The following is a 24,139-nucleotide window of genomic DNA, read 5'->3' on the forward strand; positions in this document are numbered from 1 at the left end:
AGATACTTTTTCTGGACTGTGATCACTGCAGTCCGCAGCCTGTAACTTCCCTTTAGGAGTTGTGCTTTGGAACCGTCTGGCATTTTCGGCATATCCTGAAGGATACCCCAAAAAAAGAGGTTGAGCCAGAGTTAGAGTGAGCGGAGGCAAGGCAGAGTCATGGAAAGACTTGCAGTTTAATCAATCTAAGTGCCAGGCTAAGTGGAAAGTTCGGGTATGGGCCCAAACGTGGTCCAGGCCCAGAGCCTATTGAAGCGACAAGGCCTACCCGGGTCCTAGAGCGAGGAACGAACCAATGTTTGGACAGCTTAAAAGCCAGGCCAGATTGAAAAGGTAGGGTGTCAGGACCAAAGGCAAGGGTCAGGCCAATTCTGCTCACTGCTTCATGACCTTTATTCAGCTCTGCGCTGAACTGAGGCTGTGGCCTGCTCTGGGCTGAACTGAGGCTGTGGCCTGCTCTGCGCTGAACTGAGGCTGTGGCCTGCTCTGCGCTGAACTGAGGTTGTGGCCTGCTCTGCGCTGAACTGAGGCTGTGGCCTGCTCTGCGCTGAACTGAGGCTGTGGCCTGCTCTGCGCTGAACTGAGGCTGTGGCCTGCTCTGGGCTGAACTGAGGCTGTGGCTTGCTCTGGGCTGAACTGAGGCTGTGGCCTGCTCTGCGCTGAACTGAGGTTGTGGCCTGCTCTGCGCTGAACTGAGGCTGTGGCCTGCTCTGGGCTGAACTGAGGCTGTGGCCTGCTCTGGGCTGAACTGAGGCTGTGGCCTTGCTCTGGGCTATGTGTCTGTGGCCTGCTCTGGGCTGAACTGAGGCTGTGGCCTGCTCTGGGCTATGTGTCTGTGGCCTGCTCTGGGCTGAACTGAGGCTGTGGCCTGCTCTGGGCTATGTGTCTGTGGACTCAGTTTCAATTCTGAATGCTATTAGCTTACTTTTATTGTTTGCACAATTTGTCTTTTTTTTCTCTACACATTGGGTGTTTGACTGTTTTTTTAAATGGGCTCTTTTGGGTTTCATTGTTTTGTGTCAAGAGATGAATCTCAAGGTTATATAATTATACCTATTTTGATAATAAATGTACTTTGAACTTTGAAACCGGACTCTTGAGAATGCAGATACAGCCACATCAGCCATTGCTGGAGTGGACTTCAGGCCGTATTGAAGCGGCGGGGCCTGAGAGCAAAAATCAGACTGATGTTCAACTGACTTAGCACCAAGCCAGATTAAAAAGATTAAGTCATTGAGGCCAAGAGCGGAGAACAAACCTGTGTTCAGGTTACTTTTCCATGTCAGCCAGGATCCCCCACCTGAGCATCTCCTGTCTGCCTGTATCTGACCTGTCACCCTTGCTTTCGCACCTGAGTCACCCCAACCACAAACTGTTCCAGCCGCTACCATCCGGGAAAAGGTACCACAGCATAAAAGCCAGGACCAACAGGCTCTGGGACAGCTTCTTCCAGAAGGCCATCAGACTGATTAACTCATGCTGACACAACTGTATTTCTTAGCTATATGGACTGTTCCATTGTATATCTTACTGTAATTTGCACATTGCACATTCAGATGGAGACGTAATGTAAAGATTTTTACTCCTGTATGTGAAAGATGTAAGAAATAAAGTGAATTCAATTCAATTTAATAGCTTTATTGTTTGCACAGCGTTTGTTTTCTCATACATTGGGTGTTTGAGAATCGTAGTTGTGTGTGGTTTTTTTGTATATTCTTTATTTTGTGGCTGCTTGCAAGGGGATGAATCTCAAGGTTGTATATGGTATGCTTATTTGAAATAAATGTACTATGAACCCCCCCCCACTTGTCCACACTCCCTCATATCCACCTGATATAACACCACCCCCCCCCCCGAATACTCATCCTGCCCGTGTCCAACCTGACCACACTGGCCCTTGTCCTCTACCTGATCTCACCCTCACACTTCAACATAGGAAAACATTAAATACTGAATGGGCAGAAGGGAACAATTGGTCATGTGCCATGCAGAGACGCCAAACCTGACAGATCTGTCTGTCCTGTCATCATCACGTGGGGCTAGGAGCCAGCCCTGACCTTTTCCAGCAAACCTGTCAGGTGCTGAGCAAAAGCCATCTCCAAAGACTGATCTGGTCACAACACAGGGAGGAGGACAAGCCAGCAGCAGCACTTTGGACTCACGTCATGGACACACAGGCAGACCCTTAAGCCTACCAAAGTTGTATCTACCTTTTAACCTAATCAAAGAGCAATCTAAACTTTCCCTCCAACATAACTCGCCACTTTACTATCGTTCATGTCCCTATCTAAGAGTTTTTTAAATGCCTCTAACATACCTGCCTCTACCACCATCCCTGACTGGGCACTCTTTGCACCCACCACTCTCTGTGTAAAGAATATGCCTCTGACATACACCCTCCCACCCCACCGCCACCCCATACTTTGCTCCAATCACCTTAAAATTGCTGTCGAGACATCAACCAGCTCAACTCTGGCACTCCTCAAAACTTATCCCCTCTGAATGCACTGCCCTCCACTCTCTCTGCACCAATCCCAACCTTAACACCAAACCTGCAAAGCGGGTGCTGTTGTAGCATGGCGGACTGACCCTGCTACCTTGCTGGGGCCAGGTGGCAACTCACAGATACCTCTTCTTATCCCACTCCAGACCATCAGAAAATTGTCTCCACACCATCTCTAACTTCTTCAACTCTAGAAAACTCCCATCCACTGCCACCAAACTCAGTTCCCTTATCCCACACTACTGGTTCCTACCTCAGATCCACAAACCTGAGTGCCCTGGTAGGCCCACTGTCCGTGCCCGCTCCCCACACCCCACAAGCCACACACATCCCTCAACACAATAAACTCCACAGCCTCATCTCTCCCAGCCCCACATAAACATCCACCAGCCCTACCCTCAAACCTAATCCTAAAGTCCAAGGGGGGCACACACCCCCACTAACCCCAGGTGCACCCCAATTAACCCTGGCCACACCCCCACAAACCTGATGACTTGTGTAAGGAGGAGCAAGATCCAATAAAGGCAAGCGTTGGACCTGGTTAATGAAGGCATGGGCCAGATCAAAGTGGCAGGGTTGCGTGACCAGATGAAGAAGCAGAAGAGGGATGACTCTCCCACTGCCCGTATGCTCTCACTGAACTCAGGTCCTCATTCCCTGACTCCATTCTCTCCCCCGTCGTTCAGTCCCTTCCCACCTACATTTCACATGATCCCCTCAACAACCCTGACCGCCTCACTTTCACCCTGCCTATACACCTCTATCCCCTTGAAACTCTCCGCTTCTTTCTCAATCAGTTCCCCTCTACCACCACCCTCCTCCATCAGGCAAAACTGGTCCTCACCCTCAACACTCCTTTGGCTCCTCCCAGTTTCTCCAGACTCGAGGGGTAGCCATGGCCCTAGCTGTGCCTGCCTCTTCATTGGCTACATAGAACAGTCCATGTTCCAGTCGTTCACTAATATTGCTCCCCAACTCTACCCACGCACATTGCTGCTTCATGCTGAGCTCATCAGCTTTGCTTCCAACTTTCACCCTGGTCGATTTCTCTGTCTCCCTCCCCTTTCTTGATCTCTCTGTCTCCCTCTCTGGAGACAAACTGTCTACCAACATTTTTTATAAACCTACCAATTCCCACGGTTATCTTGACTCTTCCCACACTGTCTCATGTAAAAATTTCTCAGTTTCATCTCTGTCTCATCTGTTCCCACAATGAGGCTTTCCTTTCCAGGTTATCAGAGATGACTTCTTTTTTCAAAGAGGCTCCACCACTGATGCTGCCCTCACCAGCATCTCCTCCATTTCCCAGACATCTGTTTAGCACAGTATATGAAAGGATTGCCTTACCTATCCGTGCTATGGGGATGCCATACTGCAGTATTTGCACCGTGCAATCCACAGCTGCTTGCACTGTTGGGAACGTACAGACTGCAGATATAATGCTTTCCGGCATTCCATAGAGACGCAGAGTCGCCTTGGTGATTATTCCCAGCGTTCCTTCTGACCCAACGAAGAGATTTGTCAGATTGTAACCAGCGGCGCTCTTCCTACAGCAGAAAGCGTTTTTATTAGTGTGCTCACTCAATACGTTGCACACTATCAACGGCCTGAGTATTTGGCTCCTACTGGGACAAGTTAGAGAGCTGATGGAGTTGTTCAAAACTGAGGCATAACAGGTGACTCAGAAAGCAGGATCAGCAACAAGAGTAAAATACTGTGACGTAGGGAGTCTCATGACGAGGAGGCTGCAGGGGGTGCGAGCCAGTGGCCGACTCCATTTTGCCGATTAAAGCGACAAGGGAGATTGAAAGATCGAGGCGAATGCGGAAAGCGAGTGTCGGCCGCCTGTCTTTTGACTGCTGGTGGCCTCTCTCTGCCGCAGGAAAGGGGAAACCGTGTGGCTTGCTGCTGTGCCCGGACAGTGTTCCCAAGGTTTGGATATGGATATGGACTTGAACTACACACTATGGACTTTTTCTCAGTTGTGTAGTTTTTTTTATATTCTGTGTTTTTCACCCCATCTTTCTTTGAGTTTTTTTATGCCGGGGAGGGGGTTTTGGGCATTGATATTCCTCCTCTGTTTCTGTTTGTTATTTTGTGTGGAGGAGGGGGGATTTGGGGGTTGATGATCATGTTGCCGTTCCTTTCTTTCTTGGTTTTGGGGCTGTCTGGAGAAGAATTTCAGAGTTGTATACTTTGATAATAAATGAATCTTTGAATCCTTTAATAGTGGAAGTCTTGGAGTTTACTGATTAGTTTTGAGGGGATGATGATGTCAAATGCTGAACTGTAATCGATAAAGAGCATCCTGATGTATGCACCTTTGCTGTCCAGATGTTCCAGGGTTGTGTGAAGAGCCAAAGAGATGGCATCTGCTGTTGACCTGTTGCTCCATTAGGCAAATTGGAGCAGATCCAAGTCACCACTCAGAAAGGAGCTAATACACCAGCCTCTCAAAACACTTCATCACTGTGGATGTAACTGCCTCTGGGCGACAGTCATTGAGGCAGGTTACATTGTTCTTCTTGGGCACTGGTGTGATTGAAGCCTGCTTGAAGCAGGTGGGTACCACACACTTCTGAAGTGAGACGGTGAACACACCAGCCAGTTGGTCAACACAGATCTTCAGTACTTGGCCAGGTATCTGTCCAGACCAGATGCTTTCCTTGAAATCGCCCTCTTGAAGGCAGCCTACACATCACCTTCAGATACTGAGACCAAAGGATCATCGTCGAACACCCAATTGCTGTCAGTGTTGTAATACAGGGAAGATGAGGTACAAACTGCCTGCTATAATTGATCAGGTGTTCTATACCTTAGATGTTGCTTGATTGATTAATAGTGGGCAGGAGCTGCAGATATCTCCACTTCTCTTCAAGTAGTAATGTATGTTTTTTTTTAAAGCACCCAAGCTTAGCTATAAAAGTACATATCTATATGTTAAATGCAAAGTTATACTGCATCCCTCGAGGGCAGATGAACCTGCAACAAGCATTCCTTGGTGGCTGCACTGGGATTTCTGCCTGGAATGCATGGGAGAGGGGCTGGAGCCTACCACATCTGACTCTGTGAACACCCAAGCATTAATTAGCAGTGCCTCATTCTGTCTCCTGACGGATGAGGGGTTGATGCAAGTTACTGGGGAGAATAAGCCTTTGATTCAACCTGTCCATTTTCACTCACTGATTCCAAAGCCCTGCAGGGATAACTACAGACCATCAATTCCTATTACATTAGGAATATAAGAAATAGAAGGAGTAGGCCATTCAGCCACTCTGTCATTCAATATGAGCATAGATGAAATGAGCACTAACTGATATCCCTTAATTCCTTAAATTTAAGGAAACCCAGCAATCAATGTCTTGAATATACTCAATGATTAAACTTCAACAATTCTCTTGGATAGAGAACCCAAATACTCATTTGCCCCCGGGAGAAGAAATTTCTTCTCATCTCTGTCTTGAATGGTCAGAATCTGTTTAGATTGTGATTCCTAGTGCTAGACACCTCTGGCAGACGAGGCATCATCTACTTTCATCAACATACAAATTTAATTTGTTTAATTAAGATCACCCATTTTTCTAAACTCCATGGGGTAAAAATAAGCCACATTAGATACAAGAAGCAGTATTTAGTGTTTTGATTGTTTTTGGTACCTGAACCTCCTTTTTGGTCCTGCTGTGTACAGAATCGTGCCATCTGCCAGCACTACCTCCAAGTTTATCACGTTCTCCCTCATTGTGCCATACTTCACTGCATTAGTACCCGAGGCACTAGTGGCAGCCATTCCGCACAGGGAGGCATCTGCCCCGGGATCTGTAGAATAAAAAAAAGTAATTAAGGGGTCACTAGAAGTAGCTCATCTGTGCTTCATCCGTCCTTGTGAATTGGTTCCATTTTTGCAGCAATGTCACAAAATGAGTTTCCCTTATCCTTGTTCACCCATCACTGCTGCAAGGGTTCCAGGTCTAGCAGATCTTCATTTTAACAAGCTTCGGTGTAATATATATTAACAATTTCATAGTCATACAATACAGAAGGCCATTGAATTTCTACTGAACCATTTACAATCGTTCCCAGATTCTGTCATACACTGACACACCAGGGAAAATTTATAGTGGCCAATTTACCTACCAATCCACACATCTTTGAGAGTTGGGAGAAAAGTGGATTTCCTGGAGGAAGTCAGAATGGTCACAGGGAGACCACACAAATTCCACGACAGAAGGCTGATTTGTACCCTGGTCACTGGGGCAACAACTCCAGCACTCTAATGCCCCCCTGCAGGTGAGAGCTTTAATGAAACGTTACAGGAAGATGCAGTAGCAGGAAAAAATCAGCCATGGTGGAGCAGACTAATTCTGGCCTAATTCTGCTTCAATGCCTTACGGTGTTATACCTGGTATTGAAATGTCTACTGTTGCCCAGGAAGGGTGCCATCCAGGCAAATAGCTTGAATTCTAGTTACTTATAGCAGGAAACTAGCTGTTTTACTGTTTTGTGCATTTATTATTAATGAAACATATAGGGTAAGACAAGGGAACATGAATTAATCTTCACTGAGGGATCAGAAGTGGAGCGAGTGAGCAATTTCAAGTTCTTGGGTGTCAATATCTGTGAGGATCCAAACTGGACCCATGTCCTTTTGCTCTTCCAATTGTCTGAATTTACTCTCCATTTAGAAAATAAACTATGCCTTTACTCCTTCAATGACCATACACTTCCCTACACTGCATTCCATCTACCTCCTCTTCGCCCATTCTCCTAAACTGTCCAAGTGCTATTGCAGACTTCCTGCTTCCTTAGAACTACCTGTTGTCAACCTATCTTTGTATGATCCACAAACTTGGTCACAAAGCCAACAATTCACTTATCCAGATCAGTAACATGGTCAGAGATAATTTACCTACCTCAAATGGAGGCACCTACATCACTGATGGAGTAACAGAACTCTTGCCTTCACTTTATTCTTAAAGGCTTTCAAGTCTTAAGATAACAATGCAATTTGGGATCAATTTGTGTAGAAAGTAGGAACTGGGAAGGAAGATATGGTATTTTGTTTATTTGTAAAAACAAGGTAATTAATCTCAGGCTCTGTGGGCTTTGGTACTATAAGGACAACTGAAATCTTGTCTGAATCCTTGGGTTGAAAAGGCAGGGTGTCGGGACAAGTGGCGAGGGTCAGGCCGGTCCTGATTTACTCAGCTCAGCGCCGAACTGAGGCTGACGCCTGCTCCCAGTTTCATGTCTATGGACTCACTACGGTTCTGAATGCTATTCGCTTACTTTTACTGTTTGCATGATTCGGTTTTTTTCCTCTCTTCACATTGAGTGTTTGATGGTCTTTTTTATGGGTTATTTTGGGTTTCTTTGTTTTGTGGTGGCTGCCTGTTAGGAGATGAATCTGAAGGTTGTATTGATCTTTGGACAGTAAGCTGACTCAGTGTTATTGTCATTGGCAAGGACTTCACCTAATCAATGCTTGGAAGTGCCGCTCACTGCCCAGCTTACTGCAGAACGGACGGGATGGCCCCTTTTGCCTGCCATCAAATAGGGCTTTGCATCATGATCTCACTGACCTAACAGGAATGCACTGTAGTGGGGTAACGATATCTGTACTGGAGTTAGACTTCACCTGTGAAATTCCTTTCATAAACTACATGATAGGTGATGAAAACACACAGCAAGATCCCATAATCGTTTTTTTACACACGCATTGCAGAGTAACAAATGCCTTGATATGGGCTGCAGCCACAGATGCTGCTGGCCTTGTCAGGCTGCCAAGTCAACATGGGAATTTCTGGGGGGTCACTCTGATCATCACCCCATTTATATAATAGTGAAATTCCAACCTGTCACTTGGTTCCATGGACGTGGATAGTAATCGGTTCTATGTGTGGTGGTTAGGCGTCCAAGGTGATAAGGGTCACTTTCACTGGCACAATTAAGCCAGACTTACCAACTGGAAACCACAGACCACTGTCTCGAAGGTAGTTATTCAGGGTTTTTCTGTAAACTCCAGGCTCCACTGTGACATCAAAGTCAACTGTATTTAACTCCATGATTTTATCCATCTTTGTGAGGTTAAAGCACACGCCCCCCTGGTGAGAAAAGCACGACAATAGTGTTACAGACTTCACTGGAAAACTAGAACTTGTGGAGATGTGAAGTTGATGGTGGGAGTAGCCATTAATAAAGGATCTACAGGAGTGTGAGTGTGAGTGTGTGTGTGTGTGTGTGCGTGCGTGTGAGTGTGTGTGTGCATGTGAGTGTGTGCGTGTGAGTGTGTCTGTGTGAGTGTGAGTGTGTGTGTGTGTGTGTGTGTGTGTGAGAGTGTGTGTGAGTGTGTGTGTGTGTGTGTGTATACATGTACAAGACACACGGACCCGATGAAAAATGGATGACTCTTAGATACACAAGATTCTGTGTTTGCTTGAAATCCAGAGCAACGCACAAAATGCAGGAGGAACTCAGCAAGTTGGGCAACATCAATGGAGGGGAATAAACAGGCGACGTTTCAGGCCAAGACCCTCCTCCTTCGTCAGTTCTTTTCCTCTTCCACCTATCACTTCCCAGCTTCTCACTTTATCGCCCCTCCTCTGCTCCCACACCTTTCCCCTCACCTGGTCCCACCTGTCACCTACCAGCTTGAACTCCTCCCTCGACTTCTTATCTTGGCTTCTGCCCCCTTCTTTTCCAGTCCTGGGATAGTTTTGGCCTGTAACTTCGACTGTTTATTTCCTTGCATAGATGGTTGGCTCTTAAATATCCCGTGAAAAGACCTAGATTTCCTTCATTTACGGGCAGTTATTGATAACAGTAAATGCAGTATCTTCCCATGAATTAATTTGAAAATATAGTGATAAAGACCAAGACATGTTGAATTAAAAGATTTTAACAACGTTATATTCTGCTACTACTTGTAAAATGTTGTTTATATGGCAACTTTAAATTCCATTTAATTCCCCATAAATTTCAAACAGCTGACTTACTCTTGGAATGAGTTTGTGTTATGGGAGTGGGGATTATTGGTTGTTACTCCTGTCCATAATGGTGCTCCATAACAATGAGAGACAGGTAGAATAATTGGGGAAGGTTGTCTTTACAAAGTGCATGATTTTACAGCAGCTCTGGAAGGTGATGGGAGAAGGACTTCCTGTAGAGAAACCTAGATGAACAGCAGGATATATTTTATAGAAATGCATTGAGGAAAAGAAGAAAGTTATTTATCTTTGATAAAATTCAGTTTGTGTGACAGTGTCCATTCCAGCAGTAAACACAGGGAAACCAATTAAGTGAAGCTTTTAAATGCAGGATCTCTCTGACACACTCAAAAGAGCTGCTTTACAGCACCAGCACCCAGGTTTGATTTTGATCCAAAGAGATTGCACCTTCTCCCTGTGACCTTCAATGCTCTGGGTTCCTTCCATAGTCCAAAGATATGTAGGTTAATTGACTCCTGTAAATTGACCCTAATGTGCTGGTGAGTGGTAGAATCTGAGAGGAAATGATGGGTGTAGGCAGAATTAACATTGGATTAGTTTAAATAGGCACTTGATAGTCAGCATAGGCTTGCTGGGCTGAAGGGCCTGTTTCCATTGATGTCTCCCCAAGACAGCACAATTCCAGAAGGTAGAGCAGGTATAGGCTGGTCCCATTTAATGAAGCAGTGGGTTTCTATGGTTACCAAACAGATGGCACCTATACAGTTTTCCACTTATGGTTCCCCATGGGGAAAAAGAATTGTAGATATGACCAGACAGAGCAAAGTGGCTTGTTTATGCAAGCAAACAAGTCTCTTAAAAGAAGTGTGTGGAGTTAGAAGACTGATGGAACCCCAGCCTGCCTCTTCAAGAGGTAGGAATACAATAATGAGGCAATGGTCAGACTCCATCAGAACCACGGTATACAGACAAGCTTCACCGTAGGGATTTCAGGATAGTCAGACTCCATCAGAACCACGGTATACAAACAAGCTTCACTGTTGGGACCTCAGGACTGGAAGAGTTAAATTATATGGGCATGTTTGCCTGTTTGGCTGTTTTTCTATTCTGTCTGGAAGGATGCTGGGGCTGAGATTAGATCAAAGTGCAACAGGCAAATGTGGAGCAGGGTGGGGGTGTTGTTTTAAAATTTAGGATCATAGTTAGGAGCAAATTCTGAGGAAAATTGGACTCCTTTTCCCAAAAAGCCACAGTAGTTTAGTTAGTTGAAAGTTTTGAGAAGGAGAAAGATATATATTTTTTGTTAAGCATGATACCTTAACAATTCATAGAGTAAAGGCAGATATAAATAGAAATATCAGAAACAGAAGTAACCCTGAACTATATCATTAAGCAGTTTACCATTAATATATTACCAGGCAGCCTTAAAAAGGCAATAAATCTGGATATAAATCTTAAAGTAAAGATTATATATAAACAACAAAGAAAATAGAGGAAAGATGTATTCGGAAAGAACAAAACAGCCAATATAAGAAGCAACAATAATGGGGGGGGGGGGGGGGAGAAAGATTTTCAATATCTTAACAAAGCTGCTGCTAACATCTGAATATATGTTATTGAAATTCTGTTAATTTTCTTCTGAATAGGAAACTGTCCAGCAGAGAGACAAGACAGTTGCTGCAATTTGGAGCAACAAGAAGCTGGAGGAGCTTAGCAGGTGAGGCAGCATCTGTGGAGGGATTCTGGGTCGAGGCTCTTCACCCATGTTGAAAGATGAGGGGAGGTCGCCTCCATAGAGAGGTCAGAGAAAGGGCTGGAACAGGAACTTGCAAAACTATAGGAGAGGAGGGTTGGTATACTGATGGAGGAGATAAGACTAGAAACAGGGACAGAGGCTGGGAAGTGAAAGGTGGAGACAACAGGGCTGTAGAATCCATTAGGAAAACAAGGTGAAGAGAGCAAATAGGAACAGGAGGGGCAGGGGAATCTCCCCATGGCAGTGTGGGTGATGGGCTGATGGAGTGGTTAGGAAGGGAAACAAACTGTGATGAGGGGGTCTAGGGTAGGTATGGCATAACAGGGTAAATCAGGAAGAAAAAGAAAAGGGGCAGAGGGGGAGTAGAATTCAACGTTTTTGCTGTCAGGCGGTAATTGCCCAAATTGAAAACCACATACTCTTCCTCTATTTGCACTTTGCCTCACCCTGGCAGTGGCTTGAGAAAAGGAATGTCGGTGTGGGAATGGGGAACAGAAATGCTTTGAGCTGCTCATGGTGAAACCGTGTTATCATCAGCAATCAGGGAGGAGGCTCAGGACACTGCCCACTGCTCCATGTCTGGGAGGAAAACTGCAAAGGGGCCAACTCAAACCACTGCTCAAATAAGTCAATCTAATTCACCACTCAGTGTTGTGGATCTAATTGCTGATGCTAAAGCCAGGTTGGATGCTTGTCTTCTGTGTGTGACCACATTCAGACAACTAGTCAATCTAATTCACCACTCAGTGTTGTGGATCTAATTGCTGATGCTAAAGCCAGGTTGGATGCTTGTCTTCTGTGTGCGACCACATTCAGACGACTAGTTAATGTGAATATTTGGTCTGCTTGTGCTTAATCCACATCAGAAAGCCTTCTCATCTGTACATTAATAACATGCCATCACACACTCCGGTAGGATTTGCCAAACATGATTTCCTTTTCATAAATCCATGCCAATGCAGCCTAATCCTATCATTACTTTCTCGGTGCTCTGATATTGCTTCCTTCATAACACAAGCTAGGATTTCTCCTCCTACTGTGTAGTTCCTACTTTTACTTTCTCCCTTGCTTCATAAATTATGGGATTATATTTGCTATCTTCTGATCATTGTGAAATGTTCTCAAATGTATGGAACCATGGAAAATAACATTCAGTGTATCAGCTGAAAATGACAAGGAATGGATCCATAATTTTTTTGCCATTTCCTTATTACCCAATATAATTAGAAACATAGAAGGTTCAGCAGATGCTGGAAATCCAGAGCAACACACACAATATGATGGAGGAACTCAGCAGGTCAGGCGGCATTTATGAAGAGGAATAAACAGTCGATATGTCGGGCCGAGACCCTTCATCAGGTCCTGAGTGTTGTGGTGGTTAATGGATTATTCCTATTCCACTCAGTTAGCCACCCCACACGGGAGGAGCTTACACACTGTACAAGCACAGTTATCAACAAAGTTCAGTTGAATATCTTCTAAAGCTGACCTCTGTGTGTGCTCTGCACTCTCTCTCGCAATATTGAACACAACACTAAGGAAGGGTCTCGGCAGGAAACATCAATTGTTTATTCCTCTCCATAAATGCTGCCTGACCTGTTGAATTCCTCTGACATTTTATATGTGTGGCTCCCCAATATAGTTTCTCCTTTCTCAGTTTGTAAGGATCTATATTACCTTTTGCTAATGTTACGTACCCGTGACACGTGACAGTGGTACACTTGTCACGTGACTGGGGTTGAAGTAACACTGGACTTGAGGTAATGGTCTTGTGATGGTGGAGTGATGTCATTTTCCTGCCAGTAGAGGTCATGTGACAGGTTTTTTTTACAGGTTATAAAAGGAAGACCCACCCTGTCAGGTGGGGCAGTTCGTGGCTAGATTTGCCAAGCTGACTTCATGTCACTGCGTGATTTAATGTGATGACGCAGTTTAGTTGAAAAATGAAGTTTTATATAATGCCTAAAGTTTAAAAGGTCATTGCCAGCGGTTTCTTTGCTGGTGGAGAGTGAAGATAAGAATTTGGAAGATAAAAATCAAGGAGAATCGATTTTCGACGGTGGATTGGTTTTGACCTTATTTGATCCTCATTCGGAAGGATTTCGTTGACTGTTCTCGTGTTAATCTCCGCTGGGATAGCGGGAGATTGAGGACAGAGTGTGGAAGAAGAGGTTAGTGCCATTAAACCATTACGTTTCATAAAAGCATTCGTGGGAAAATTCGACGCCGGGGAATCGAAGGACAACGACGTGGAAGAGAATTTAAATCGCCTTAAAAAGTCTCTCCTTTTAAATGGACTGTGAGCTTTTGAACTTTCGGCATACCACTTTAAAGAACTGTTTTTTTTCAATACCGCTTTAAGAACTGTTTGAACTGCAACGCTATTAAGAACTGTGAATCTGCCGCACAGCAGCTGAATTCCAGTTAAGCTAGTGTTTGTTTACTTTTGGGGGGTTTGTTTTCAGTGTTTTAATAAACGTGTTATTTGTTATAAAACCCTTGCCTAACTCATATATATTTATTGTTGCCTGAATACGTAACATAAATATGGGGGCTCGTCCGGGATTGGATCGTTTGAGTTTAAATGCTTGTTAACTTTTGAATTGGTGTTTTGGTAACGGGGATTGCTCGATTCTTTTGTTTGATTGGCTTGTGAGTGGTATTCGGCAACGATGAATATTGATGAGTTTCTGGATTCGCCAGTCGCGGATTTGTTAGCGAAGGCGAAAAAAACTGAAGTATCTGAGATTGCTAATAGATTGCAACTTAAAGGTATTTTGAAGACTATATCAAAGGCTGTAATACAGAGAAAAATCGCATCACACTTTGTGGCTTCGGGTGATTTTGATGAATCGATTTTAGAATCGTTTCCAATAAGTAATCTGGAGATACAGTTGCAAATTGAACAAATGAAGTTGGAACAAAGTAAAGCAGAATTGGAGCTTTATAAATTGGAAGCTGAACAGAAAGAGAGAGAGTTTGAATATGCAATGGTGAATTTAAGGTCTGGGAATCAGTCTTCTGATTCTAAAAAAACGTTTGTTGCTAGCCAAGAAATTAAATTGGTCCCTCCATTTAGTGAAACAGAAGTGGAAAGATATTTTCAACATTTTGAAACTATTGCTCAGATATCAGACTGGCCGAAAGATAAATGGTCAGTGTTGTTACAGAGTGTAATTAAAGGCAAAGCACAGCAAGTTTACACAGCTTTAACTGCTGCGCAAGCATTAGATTATGATATTGTGAAAACAAATATTCTCAAAGCATACGAATTAGTCCCAGAAGCTTATAGGGAAAGATTCAGGAGTTTGAAAAAGTCTGTGGAAAAGACTTATGTGGAATTTGCCTATGATAAAGCTATGTGTTTTGAGAGATGGGTTTCTTCTAAAAATGTAAATGAGGATTATGATACATTGAGAGAGCTGATTTTAATGGAGGAATTTAAAAGAAGCATTCCTGTTGAAGTAAGGACCTACTTAAATGAGAGGGATACTGATAAATTGCAGGACTGTGCTAGATTAACTGATGAGTATGTTTTAATCCATAAGAATAAATTTCCTCGGTAGAATTTTTAAGAGGAAAAATAATATGGAGACTCAAGGTAAATCAGAAATTAAATCAGAGGTTAATGAGAAAGGTATGGAGGAAGGAAAACCTGTGAAGGAAAGACACAGGTTTGGTCTTATTTGTAATTATTGTAAGAAGCCTGGCCATGTAATAGCTAACTGTTTCAAATTGAAAAAGAAAGAGAAGGAAGCAGTTCCAGATGCTTGTGTGCAACATACTGAAGCACCTGTAAAGTTACAGGGTTTGGTAAACACAAATGAGGATTTGTTAGAGTCTGACCAAGTTAGAAAGGGATATGATCATTTTATAACTGAAGGGTTTGTATCCTTGAAAGAAGGATCTACTCTGGTGCCAATAAAAATCCTTAGGGATACTGGAGCTTCTCAATCACTGATGTTAGATAGTGTGTTGAAGTTTAATGAAGAGAGTGATACTGGTGAGGTAAATTACATAAGAGGTGTTGGAAGTGATTTTATGCCTGTACATTTACATAAAGTAAATTTAAAGTCAGGGTTAGTTACAGGATTTGTTAAAGTAGGATTACAGCATAGCTTACCTGTGAAGGGTATTTCTTTATTGTTAGGTAATGACTTGGCAGGTGGACAAGTTTTTCCTGAAGTGCATTTGACAATGGAGTCAGAGGAACCAGAGATGAATTCTAACACAGATTCTTCCTGTGTTGTGACTAGAGCTATGGCTAAAAAAATTGATGTGCAGAATGAGATTGTTACTCATGACTGTTCAACTCAGGATTCGAGTTTTGAGGATGTGTCAGAGACTTTCTTACCTTCGTTGTTTGAACAAGATTCTGGGAGTAAGTCTGACTATGAAGATTTATCTCTGTCTCAGAAGGAGATGATAGCAGAGCAGAATAGAGATCCTGAGATTATAAAATTAAGGGAACAAGCTTTACTAGATAGTGAAATTGAGGTGTCAGTATTACTTGGAAAAAGGAGTGTTGATGAGGAAGTGGAGGTCGCCTACAATTCCTGCAAGTGAGGAATGGAATGTTGTTTATCAGGTAGTTGTTCCTAAAGTTTATCGGAATGAGATTTTGACTTTAGCTCATAGTGTGCCTTTAGGTGGACATCAAGGGGTAAGGAAAACTGGGGACAAGATTTTAAAACATTTTTACTGGCCTGGTCTAAGAAAAGATGTGGCGATGTTTTGTAAGACGTGCCATACTTGTCAAATTGTGGGTAAACCAAATCAGGTTACACCAGTAGCTCCATTACAACCTATTCCAGCATTCGGTGAACCATTTTCTAAAGTTATTGTAGATTGTGTTGGTCCATTACCAAAGACAAAAACTGGTTATCAGTATTTGTTGACTATCATGTGTACTTCGTCTAGGTTTCCAGAGGCAGTACCACTTAAGAATATAAAAGCTAAAACTGTGACGAAGGCTCTTATAAAATTCTTTACTTATTTTGGATTGCCTAAGGAAATACAAACTGATCAAGGCAGTAATTTTATGTCTGGATTGTTTCAACAGATAGTTTATAAATTGAGAGCTAAGCAAATCACTTCGTCTGCATACCATCCAGAATCGCAAGGTGCCTTGGAGAGGTTTCATTCTACCCTCAAGAATATGATTAGGACATATTGTGTGGAAAATGAAAGTGACTGGGATGAGAGTATAAACTTACTTTTATTTGCACTAAGGGAATCGGTACAGGAATCTTTAGGTTTTAGTCCATTTGAACTTGTGTTTGGGCATAGAGTTAGAGGACCTTTAGCTTTATTGAAAGAACAGTGGATTAGTAAGGAAGTGCATACTAATTTGTTGGACTATGTTTTGAAATTTAAGGACAGGTTACATAAAGCTTGTAGTTTAGCCAAGGAAAATTTAAAGTTGGCTCAGGAGAAAATGAAAACTTGGTATGATAAAGAAGCTAGGATGAGGATGTTTAAGCCTGGAGATAAGGTGTTGGTTCTTTTCCCAGTGCAGACAAATCCTTTACAAGCTAGATTTCATGGTCCTTATGAAATTGTGTCTAGAATCAATGATGTGGATTACGTAATAAAAACTCCAGATCGTAGAAGGTCAACACAACTTTGCCATATAAATATGATTAAACCATATTTTGGGAAACAATCTGATACTGTGACTGTTGTGGTTAGTGAGAATGAGTTTGATTTAACTGGGAACATGATAGATGATTCATCTGACATTCATTCTAAATCTAACATTGTTTCTGTTAGGTTACCTAATTCGACCATTCTGGAAAATATGGATGAGAAATTAGCACATTTACAGCTAGAGCAGAAACAACAGATGAAGGAATTGATTTTTAAGTATAAGGATTTGTTTCCAGATGTTCCGAGAAGGACTACTATAGCTTCACATGATGTAGATGTTGGAGATGCCAAACCTATTAAACAACATCCATATAGGATGAACATGGAAAAATGTGAACTTGCTGAGAAAGAAATTGAATACATGTTAGAGAATGATATTATTAGACATTCTAACTCGAATTGGAGTTCGCCATGTGTTATGGTACCAAAACCTGATGGTAGTATTAGGTTTTGTACGGACTATAGGAAGGTGAATGCTGTAACGAAAACAGATGCATATCCAATTCCTAGAGTAGATGATTGTGTAGATAAGGTTGGAAAAGCAAAGTTCCTTACAAAGATTGATTTATTGAAAGGGTATTGGTGTGTTCCATTAACGGACAGAGGTAGAGAGATTTCTGCATTTGTAACTCCATCTGGGTTATATGAGTATAATGTTCTTCCATTTGGGATGAAGAATGCCCCAGGTACTTTCCAGAGAATGATTAACTCTGTGATTCAGGGATTGAAAGATACTGATGCTTATATTGATGATTTAGTGACAGGAAATGATACTTGGGAAGCACACATAATTGCGGTGGAGAAATTGTTTGAAAAGCTTTCAAAAGCTAACTTGACTATTAATTTAGCCAAGAGTGAATTTGGACATGCCACTGTGACTTACCTTGGTTATGTTGTGGGTCAAGGTAAGGTAGCTCCTGTTCAGACAAAAGTTCAGGCAATTTTAGAGATTCCCACTCCGACGGGGAAAAAAACTCTCAGAAGATTTTTGGGAATGGTAGGATATTATCGAAAATTTTTGTAAGAATTTTGCTAATGTTGCCCTTCCATTAACTAACCTTTTGCAGAAGAATGTGAAGTTTGTGTGGACAGTGCTTTGTCAGGAAGCATTTGAAAAATTGAAAACAATGATATGTCAACAACCTGTGCTTAAGGCACCTGACTTTGAAAAACCTTTTTCATTAGCTGTAGATGCTAGTGATGAAGCTGCGGGAGCAGTATTGATGCAAAGGAATGAGGGTGATGAGGTTGATCATCCAGTAGCTTACTTTTCTAAGAAATTTAATAAGCATCAAAGAAACTATTCAACAATAGAGAAAGAATTGTTATCTCTTGTTTTAGCTTTGGAATATTTTGAGGTATATGTTGGTACAACTCAAAAACCACTTATTGTTTACACTGATCATAATCCATTAGTTTTTCTGAGTAAGATGAAAAACAAAAACAGAAGATTATTAAATTGGAGTTGGATGTTACAAGAGTACAATATTGTGATAACTCACGTTAAAGGTAAAGATAATGTGGTTGCTGATTGTCTATCTCGATGTTGAATGTACAATGTAATTTTTTTTTTGGAGTGGTTTTTTTTTAAATTGTAACACTCCTACTGTATTGTATATTGTGTATGTTATATAATTTATACATTTGTTTTTCTTGTAAGTAATTGTTAAAATTTTTGTTCTTGTAAGACCAAAAATGTTTTTTTTTTGGAGGGAGGTGTTACGTACCCGTGACACGTGACAGTGGTACCCTTGTCACGTGACTGGGGTTGAAGTTATACTGGACTTGAGGTAATGGTCTTGTGATGGTGGAGTGATGTCATTTTCCCACCAGTAGAGGTCATGTGACAGGTTTTTTTTACAGGTTATAAAAGGAAGACCCACCCTGTCAGGTGGGGCAGTTCGTGGCGGGATTTGCCAAGCTGACTTCATGTCACTGCGTGATTTAATGTGATGACACAGTTTAGTTGAAAAATGAAGTTTTATATAATGCCTAAAGTTTAAAAGGTCATTGCCAGCGGTTTCTTTGCTGGTGGAGAGTGAAGATAAGAATTTGGAAGATAAAAATCGAGGAGAATCGATTTTCAACGGTGGATTGGTTTCGACCTTATTTGATCCTCATTCGGAAGGATTTCGTTGACTGTTCTCGTGTTAATCTCCGCTGGGATAGCAGGAGATTGAGGACAGAGTGTGGAAGAAGAGGTTAGTGCCATTAAACCATTACGTTTCATAAAAGCATTCGTGGGAAAGTTCGACGCCGGGGAATCGAAGGACAACGACGTGGAAGAGAATTTAAATCGCCTTAAAAAGTCTCTCCTTTTAAATAGACTGTGAGCTTTTGAACTTTCGGCATACCGCTTTAAAGAACTGTTTTTTTTCAATACCGCTTTAAGAACTGTTTGAACTGCAACGCTATTAAGAACTGTGAATCTGCTGCACAGCAGCTGAATTCCGGTTAAGCTAGTGTTTGTTTACTTTTGGGGGGGTTTGTTTTCAGTGTTTTAATAAACATATTATTTGTTATAAAACCCTTGCCTAACTCATATATATTTATTGTTGCCTGAATACGTAACACTAATCTGTTACTCTTCACAAATCTATAAAATATTTTACTTCCTTCTTTTCTTTCCATCTTATATTCTGCGTGCCCCTCCATTAACAATTAGTTGATCCTTCTTTACTAAATTCTGAAAGGTTTCCAGTCCTCAGGATTGCTGTCCTTTTCCAAGAACCTAAAATTATCTTAACTTATTTTGTTAGTCACTGGACCATTTTGTAACTTTCAGAGATATACACTTGGAGTAAAGCACCTATTCATTATATGTCCATTCTTTAAGCATCAGCCATTACATGTTTACTGCCCTATCTTTTAAAGTAATGTCCCCATCCTAATGCAGCCAGCACGTGCCTCATACCATTGTAGTTTGCTTTGCTTAGATTTAAGGAACCATTATCAGATTGAACTGTTAACTCCAGCTTCCACGTAAAGTTTTAACATGTTAACGTAACTGTACCTACCCTCAGGGCAACCACGCCTCCTTCAATTCCTGTGCCCGTTCCGTAAGGGATGATGGGAAGACTGTTTGCACAACAGATTGCAGCCAGTTTGCTGACCTGCTCGACGTTCTGTGGCCACACCACAACATCGGGAGGTTTGCATCTTTACATGCAAAGGGATATTGTAAAGAACACGTGAGTTCATTATATAATTATTACAAACACTCAACACATTAAAAGTGTAATTTATACAGAGAAATATATTGATAACCATTTAATTTAAAGGGGTCAACATTAAAATTTTGTTTTCTGCAAGTCAAGTGAGATCTCATTTATCTGTACTGATTATTTTATTACAATTAGGTTCCTTAAGGTAGGGGGTGGCAATGGCAATAAATTTCCACTTCCCTATTAAATGCTCCTAATATTGTGCCTCCCAAATAGTGTCTGACAACCAAGTCCAACACCCGACCTTCATGTGTGGCTTAGCTACTGAACCCGGGGGGACCATTTCTACTGAGAGGAGAGGCGGGTTACTGGAGCCTTGTACCAGTCACTTCAGGCAGATAGGGCTCATCAGCTGTGGTTGGCAGCTCATCTAGAAGAATAACTCTGATCTCAAAGCTCCGCAGTCTTGAGGCTATACCCATCCATGGGGAAGGCTTCGGGAGTGTACCCCAAGGAAAAATCTGGAGCTGGAGTCCCTATGCTGACTGTCAACTCCCGGTGCCAAGCTCTAATGATCTCCGCCATTCCTTTGGATTCATCAGCTGAGTAAAGACGGGGAGCCTATATGACATGGGCAATAGCTTGCTCTCTATATTGTGCTGCCCTGGCTTGCGTATCATGTGGACAGCTGGGATGTAGCATCCATGGCCAATGACAACCAACGGGAGGTCACATTACAATCAGTTTCTGGTTGTAGAATACAATTAGTCATCCAAGCCTTAACCTCCTCCCTTTGGAGTATTCTGATAATTACTGTCTTTTCCTCAGCTTCCATTTTTGTGTGGTTTTGCCTCTGAAGCACTTTGAGACATGTCATTTTGTTATATTACGTTGTAAGTGCTATGCAAATTAAGATTATCTCTACACTGACACTTCAGTCCACAAGACAGGTTCATGAAGTTCTAGACCTAGCAATGGGCCATGTTGAGTTTGTTTGGCAGTCAGAAAGTAAAAGCAGCATATCCCAGATCCTACCGCCCAGGCCCACCTGAGAAACTGGACACAACCACTTATCAGGCTTCTGAAAAGTGAGAGGAGGGGAGGAAGGACGTGCATTGCCTTTCATGATGTGAGCCAAGGAAGCATCTCTGAATTGGAGACACTATTGTTGGAAGTGAAGCAACTACTTTTGAGTTATACAAGTATATACAATTTGGAGAAGTATAGAGAAGGTAAATACAAGCAGGCTTTTTCCACCAAGATTGGGTGAAACTTGAACTAGATCTTAGGTTAAGGGTCAAAGTTGAAATGTATAAGCAGAACATGAGGGGATCTTCTTCACTCAGAAGGAGATGGAAGTGTCAAGCAAGCTGCCAGCAAATGTAGGTTCAGTTTTAATATTTAAGAGAAGTCTAGATAAGTATATGGATGGGAGGGGACATGTAGGGCTATGAACGAGGTACAGGTCAATAGGACTAAACAGGATACTAGTTCAGCACAGATTAGATGGGCTGAAGGCCCCGTTTCTGTGCTGCAGTGCTCTATGACTCCAATTGCAAGGTTTCATCCTCATTGGTTGTGTGATATGTATAGCCAAGTGAACCCAGTCTGTCTGGACACCTGGTTGAATGAATTATACCAAGTTTATTTTTAGATTGTTACTAGAGATATAAACAATTTCCAGTTGGTCCAAAGAACAGGATTTGAACAGACTAAAAGTTACAGTTGCGAGAAAAAGTTTGTGAACCCTTTGCTATTACCTAGTTTTCTGCATTAATTACTCATAAAATGTGGTCTGACCTTCATCTGAGTCACAATAATAGACAAACACAATCAGCCTGAACTAATAACACACAATTGCACTTCTCATCATTACTGAGTACATCATTTAAGCATCACAGTCTAGGTTCAAAAAAGTATGTGGACCTCTGAGGTAATGCCTCTACAAAGCCATTTGGTGTTCCAATCAATGAGTTGAAATTGGAGGTGTGTATTGTAGAAGTGCCCTGCCCTTTAAAAAAGACACACAAAGTCAGGTTACTGACAGAGCCTGCACTTCTCAAGAAAGTTCTCTTTATGTACACCATGCCCTGATCAAAACAACTTTCAGAGGATCTTGGAAGAAGAATTGCAGAGATGCATGAAACTAGAAAGGGCTACAAAATCATTTCTAAAGACCTGAATGTTCATCAGTCCACTGTAACAGAAATTGACTCCAAACGGAAGAAATTCAGTACTGTTGCTACTCTCCCGAGGAGTGGGCATCCTGAAAAGATCACACCAAGAGCACAACGTGCAATGTTGAAGGAGGTGAAAAAGAACCCAAGGGTAACAGCAAAATACCTGCAGAAATCTCTAGAACCTACTAAAGCCTCTGTTCTTGTGTTCACTTTAAAGAAAACACTGAACCAGAACACAATGGAGGAAACCATTGCTCTCTGATAAAAAAACATTGCTGCACATCTCAAGTTTGCAAAGACCACCTGGGTGTTCCACAACGCTTCTGGGACAATACTCTGTGGACAGATGAGACAAAAGTTGAACCTTTTGGCAGAAATGCAGACCGCTATGTTTGGAGGGGAAAGGGCACTGCACACCAACATCAAAACCTCTGTGAAGCATGGTGGAAGAAGAAGCAAGGTTTGGGCTGCTTTGCTGCCTCAGGGACTGGATGGACAGCTTGCAATCAATGAATTCAAAATGGTATCAAGACATTTTACAAGAGAATATCAGGGTAGCAGTCCATCACCTGAAATTTAATATAAGTTGGGTGATGCAACATTGATCCAAAACACAAGAGTAAATCAACAACAGAATGGTTTAAAAAGAAGAAAATCTGTGTTTTGAAATGGCCAAATCAGAGTTCAGATCTTAACCCAATTGTTGTGGCAATACCTGAAGAGGGCTGTTTATGCAATATATCTCAGAAATAGTAATGAACAGAAACAGTTTTGTAACAGTCTAAAATTCCTCCAAGCCAACGTGCTGGACTGATCTACGTTACCGGAAACATTTGGTTGAAGTAATTGCTGTACACAGGGTCACACCAGTTATTGACAGCAAAGGTCCGCATACTTTTTCCAACAAATATATGTAATATTGGATCATTTCTCTCAATAAATAAATGAACAAGTTTTTTGTCTTATTTAATTGGGTTCCCTTTATCTAGCTTTAAGACTACAGTAAGATCTGATCACATTTAAGGTCATATTTATGCAGAAATAGAGAAAATTATAAAGGGTTCACAAACTTTCTAGCACCACTCGGTGTCCTTCTTTGAAAAAAAAAGGCATTTTAAATGGAGATTCACTAGGTTCACTTAATGACCAATTCAAGTCTGCAAACCAATGGTAGATGTTCAAGGAAAATGCACCCATTATGTCACACTCTGGCAGAACAAGAATACTGTGAAGACACTTTCCTATGTATAACGAGGGGAACAGTCTACCACAATAGGAAGAGATTTATTTGTTGGAGCACAACTACTCTCTGCCTTTTACCCAAAACTCTTCCACCTTCCCCTTTCAAGTATTTGCCCAATTCCCTTTGGAATTTATTATTTAATCTGCTCCCACTGTCCTTTTTGGAACACAACAACTGTTGAGTGGAAGTAAAAATACTCTCTGGTCTCAAAATGTCATTGGAAAAGAAGCTGTCATTGAATGGAATCACGTAAACAAAGTGCACAAACAGGGTCAAGTTTGGAACAATCTGTTTGTCACAGTCTCATTCAGAATATACCGGTAGTTTAAATATTAAATCATTCCATTATTATAAAATTCTCTATTGCCTGCCTTGGAGAACACTACAGGACAGAAATAGGCCTTTTGGCCCATCTAGTCCATGCCCAACTATTACTCTGCCCACTCCTATTGACCTACACCGGGACCACAGCGCCCCCATACTTCACCCATCTGTGTCCCAATCCAAATTTCTCTTAAAGGATGAAATTGAACCCCCCCCCCCCACCACCCACCACTTCTGCACCCAGCTTGTTCCACACTCTCACCACCCTTTGAGTGAAGAACTTCCATCTCATGTTCCCCTTAAATATTTCACCTTTCACCCCTAACCCATTACCTCTAGTTCTAGTCTCACCCAATCTTAGTGGAAAATGCCTGCT

At 42.1% G+C, this 24,139-nt stretch overlaps 1 protein-coding gene across 3 annotated transcripts in view; it reads right to left on the bottom strand.

The window, feature by feature from the left end:
- Positions 1–24,139, bottom strand: part of ldhd (lactate dehydrogenase D) — a 65,020-nt gene that overhangs the window by 21,722 nt on the left and 19,159 nt on the right. For 2 of the 3 annotated variants that reach the window (XM_073069810.1, XM_073069809.1), the window contains exons 3-6: positions 19,870–20,011; positions 8,463–8,604; positions 6,160–6,319; positions 3,851–4,050 (exon numbers count right to left, since the gene is read on the bottom strand). In XM_073069810.1, coding sequence (XP_072925911.1) covers positions 3,851–4,050; positions 6,160–6,319; positions 8,463–8,604; positions 19,870–20,011 — 644 coding nt within the window. The remainder of the gene's footprint in view (positions 1–3,850; positions 4,051–6,159; positions 6,320–8,462; positions 8,605–19,869; positions 20,012–24,139) is intronic. The other variant, XM_073069811.1, reaches the window with a different exon arrangement.

Source organism: Hemitrygon akajei, chromosome 17 (genome assembly GCF_048418815.1).
Source record: "Hemitrygon akajei chromosome 17, sHemAka1.3, whole genome shotgun sequence".
Classification (NCBI taxonomy): Eukaryota; Metazoa; Chordata; class Chondrichthyes; order Myliobatiformes; family Dasyatidae; genus Hemitrygon; species Hemitrygon akajei.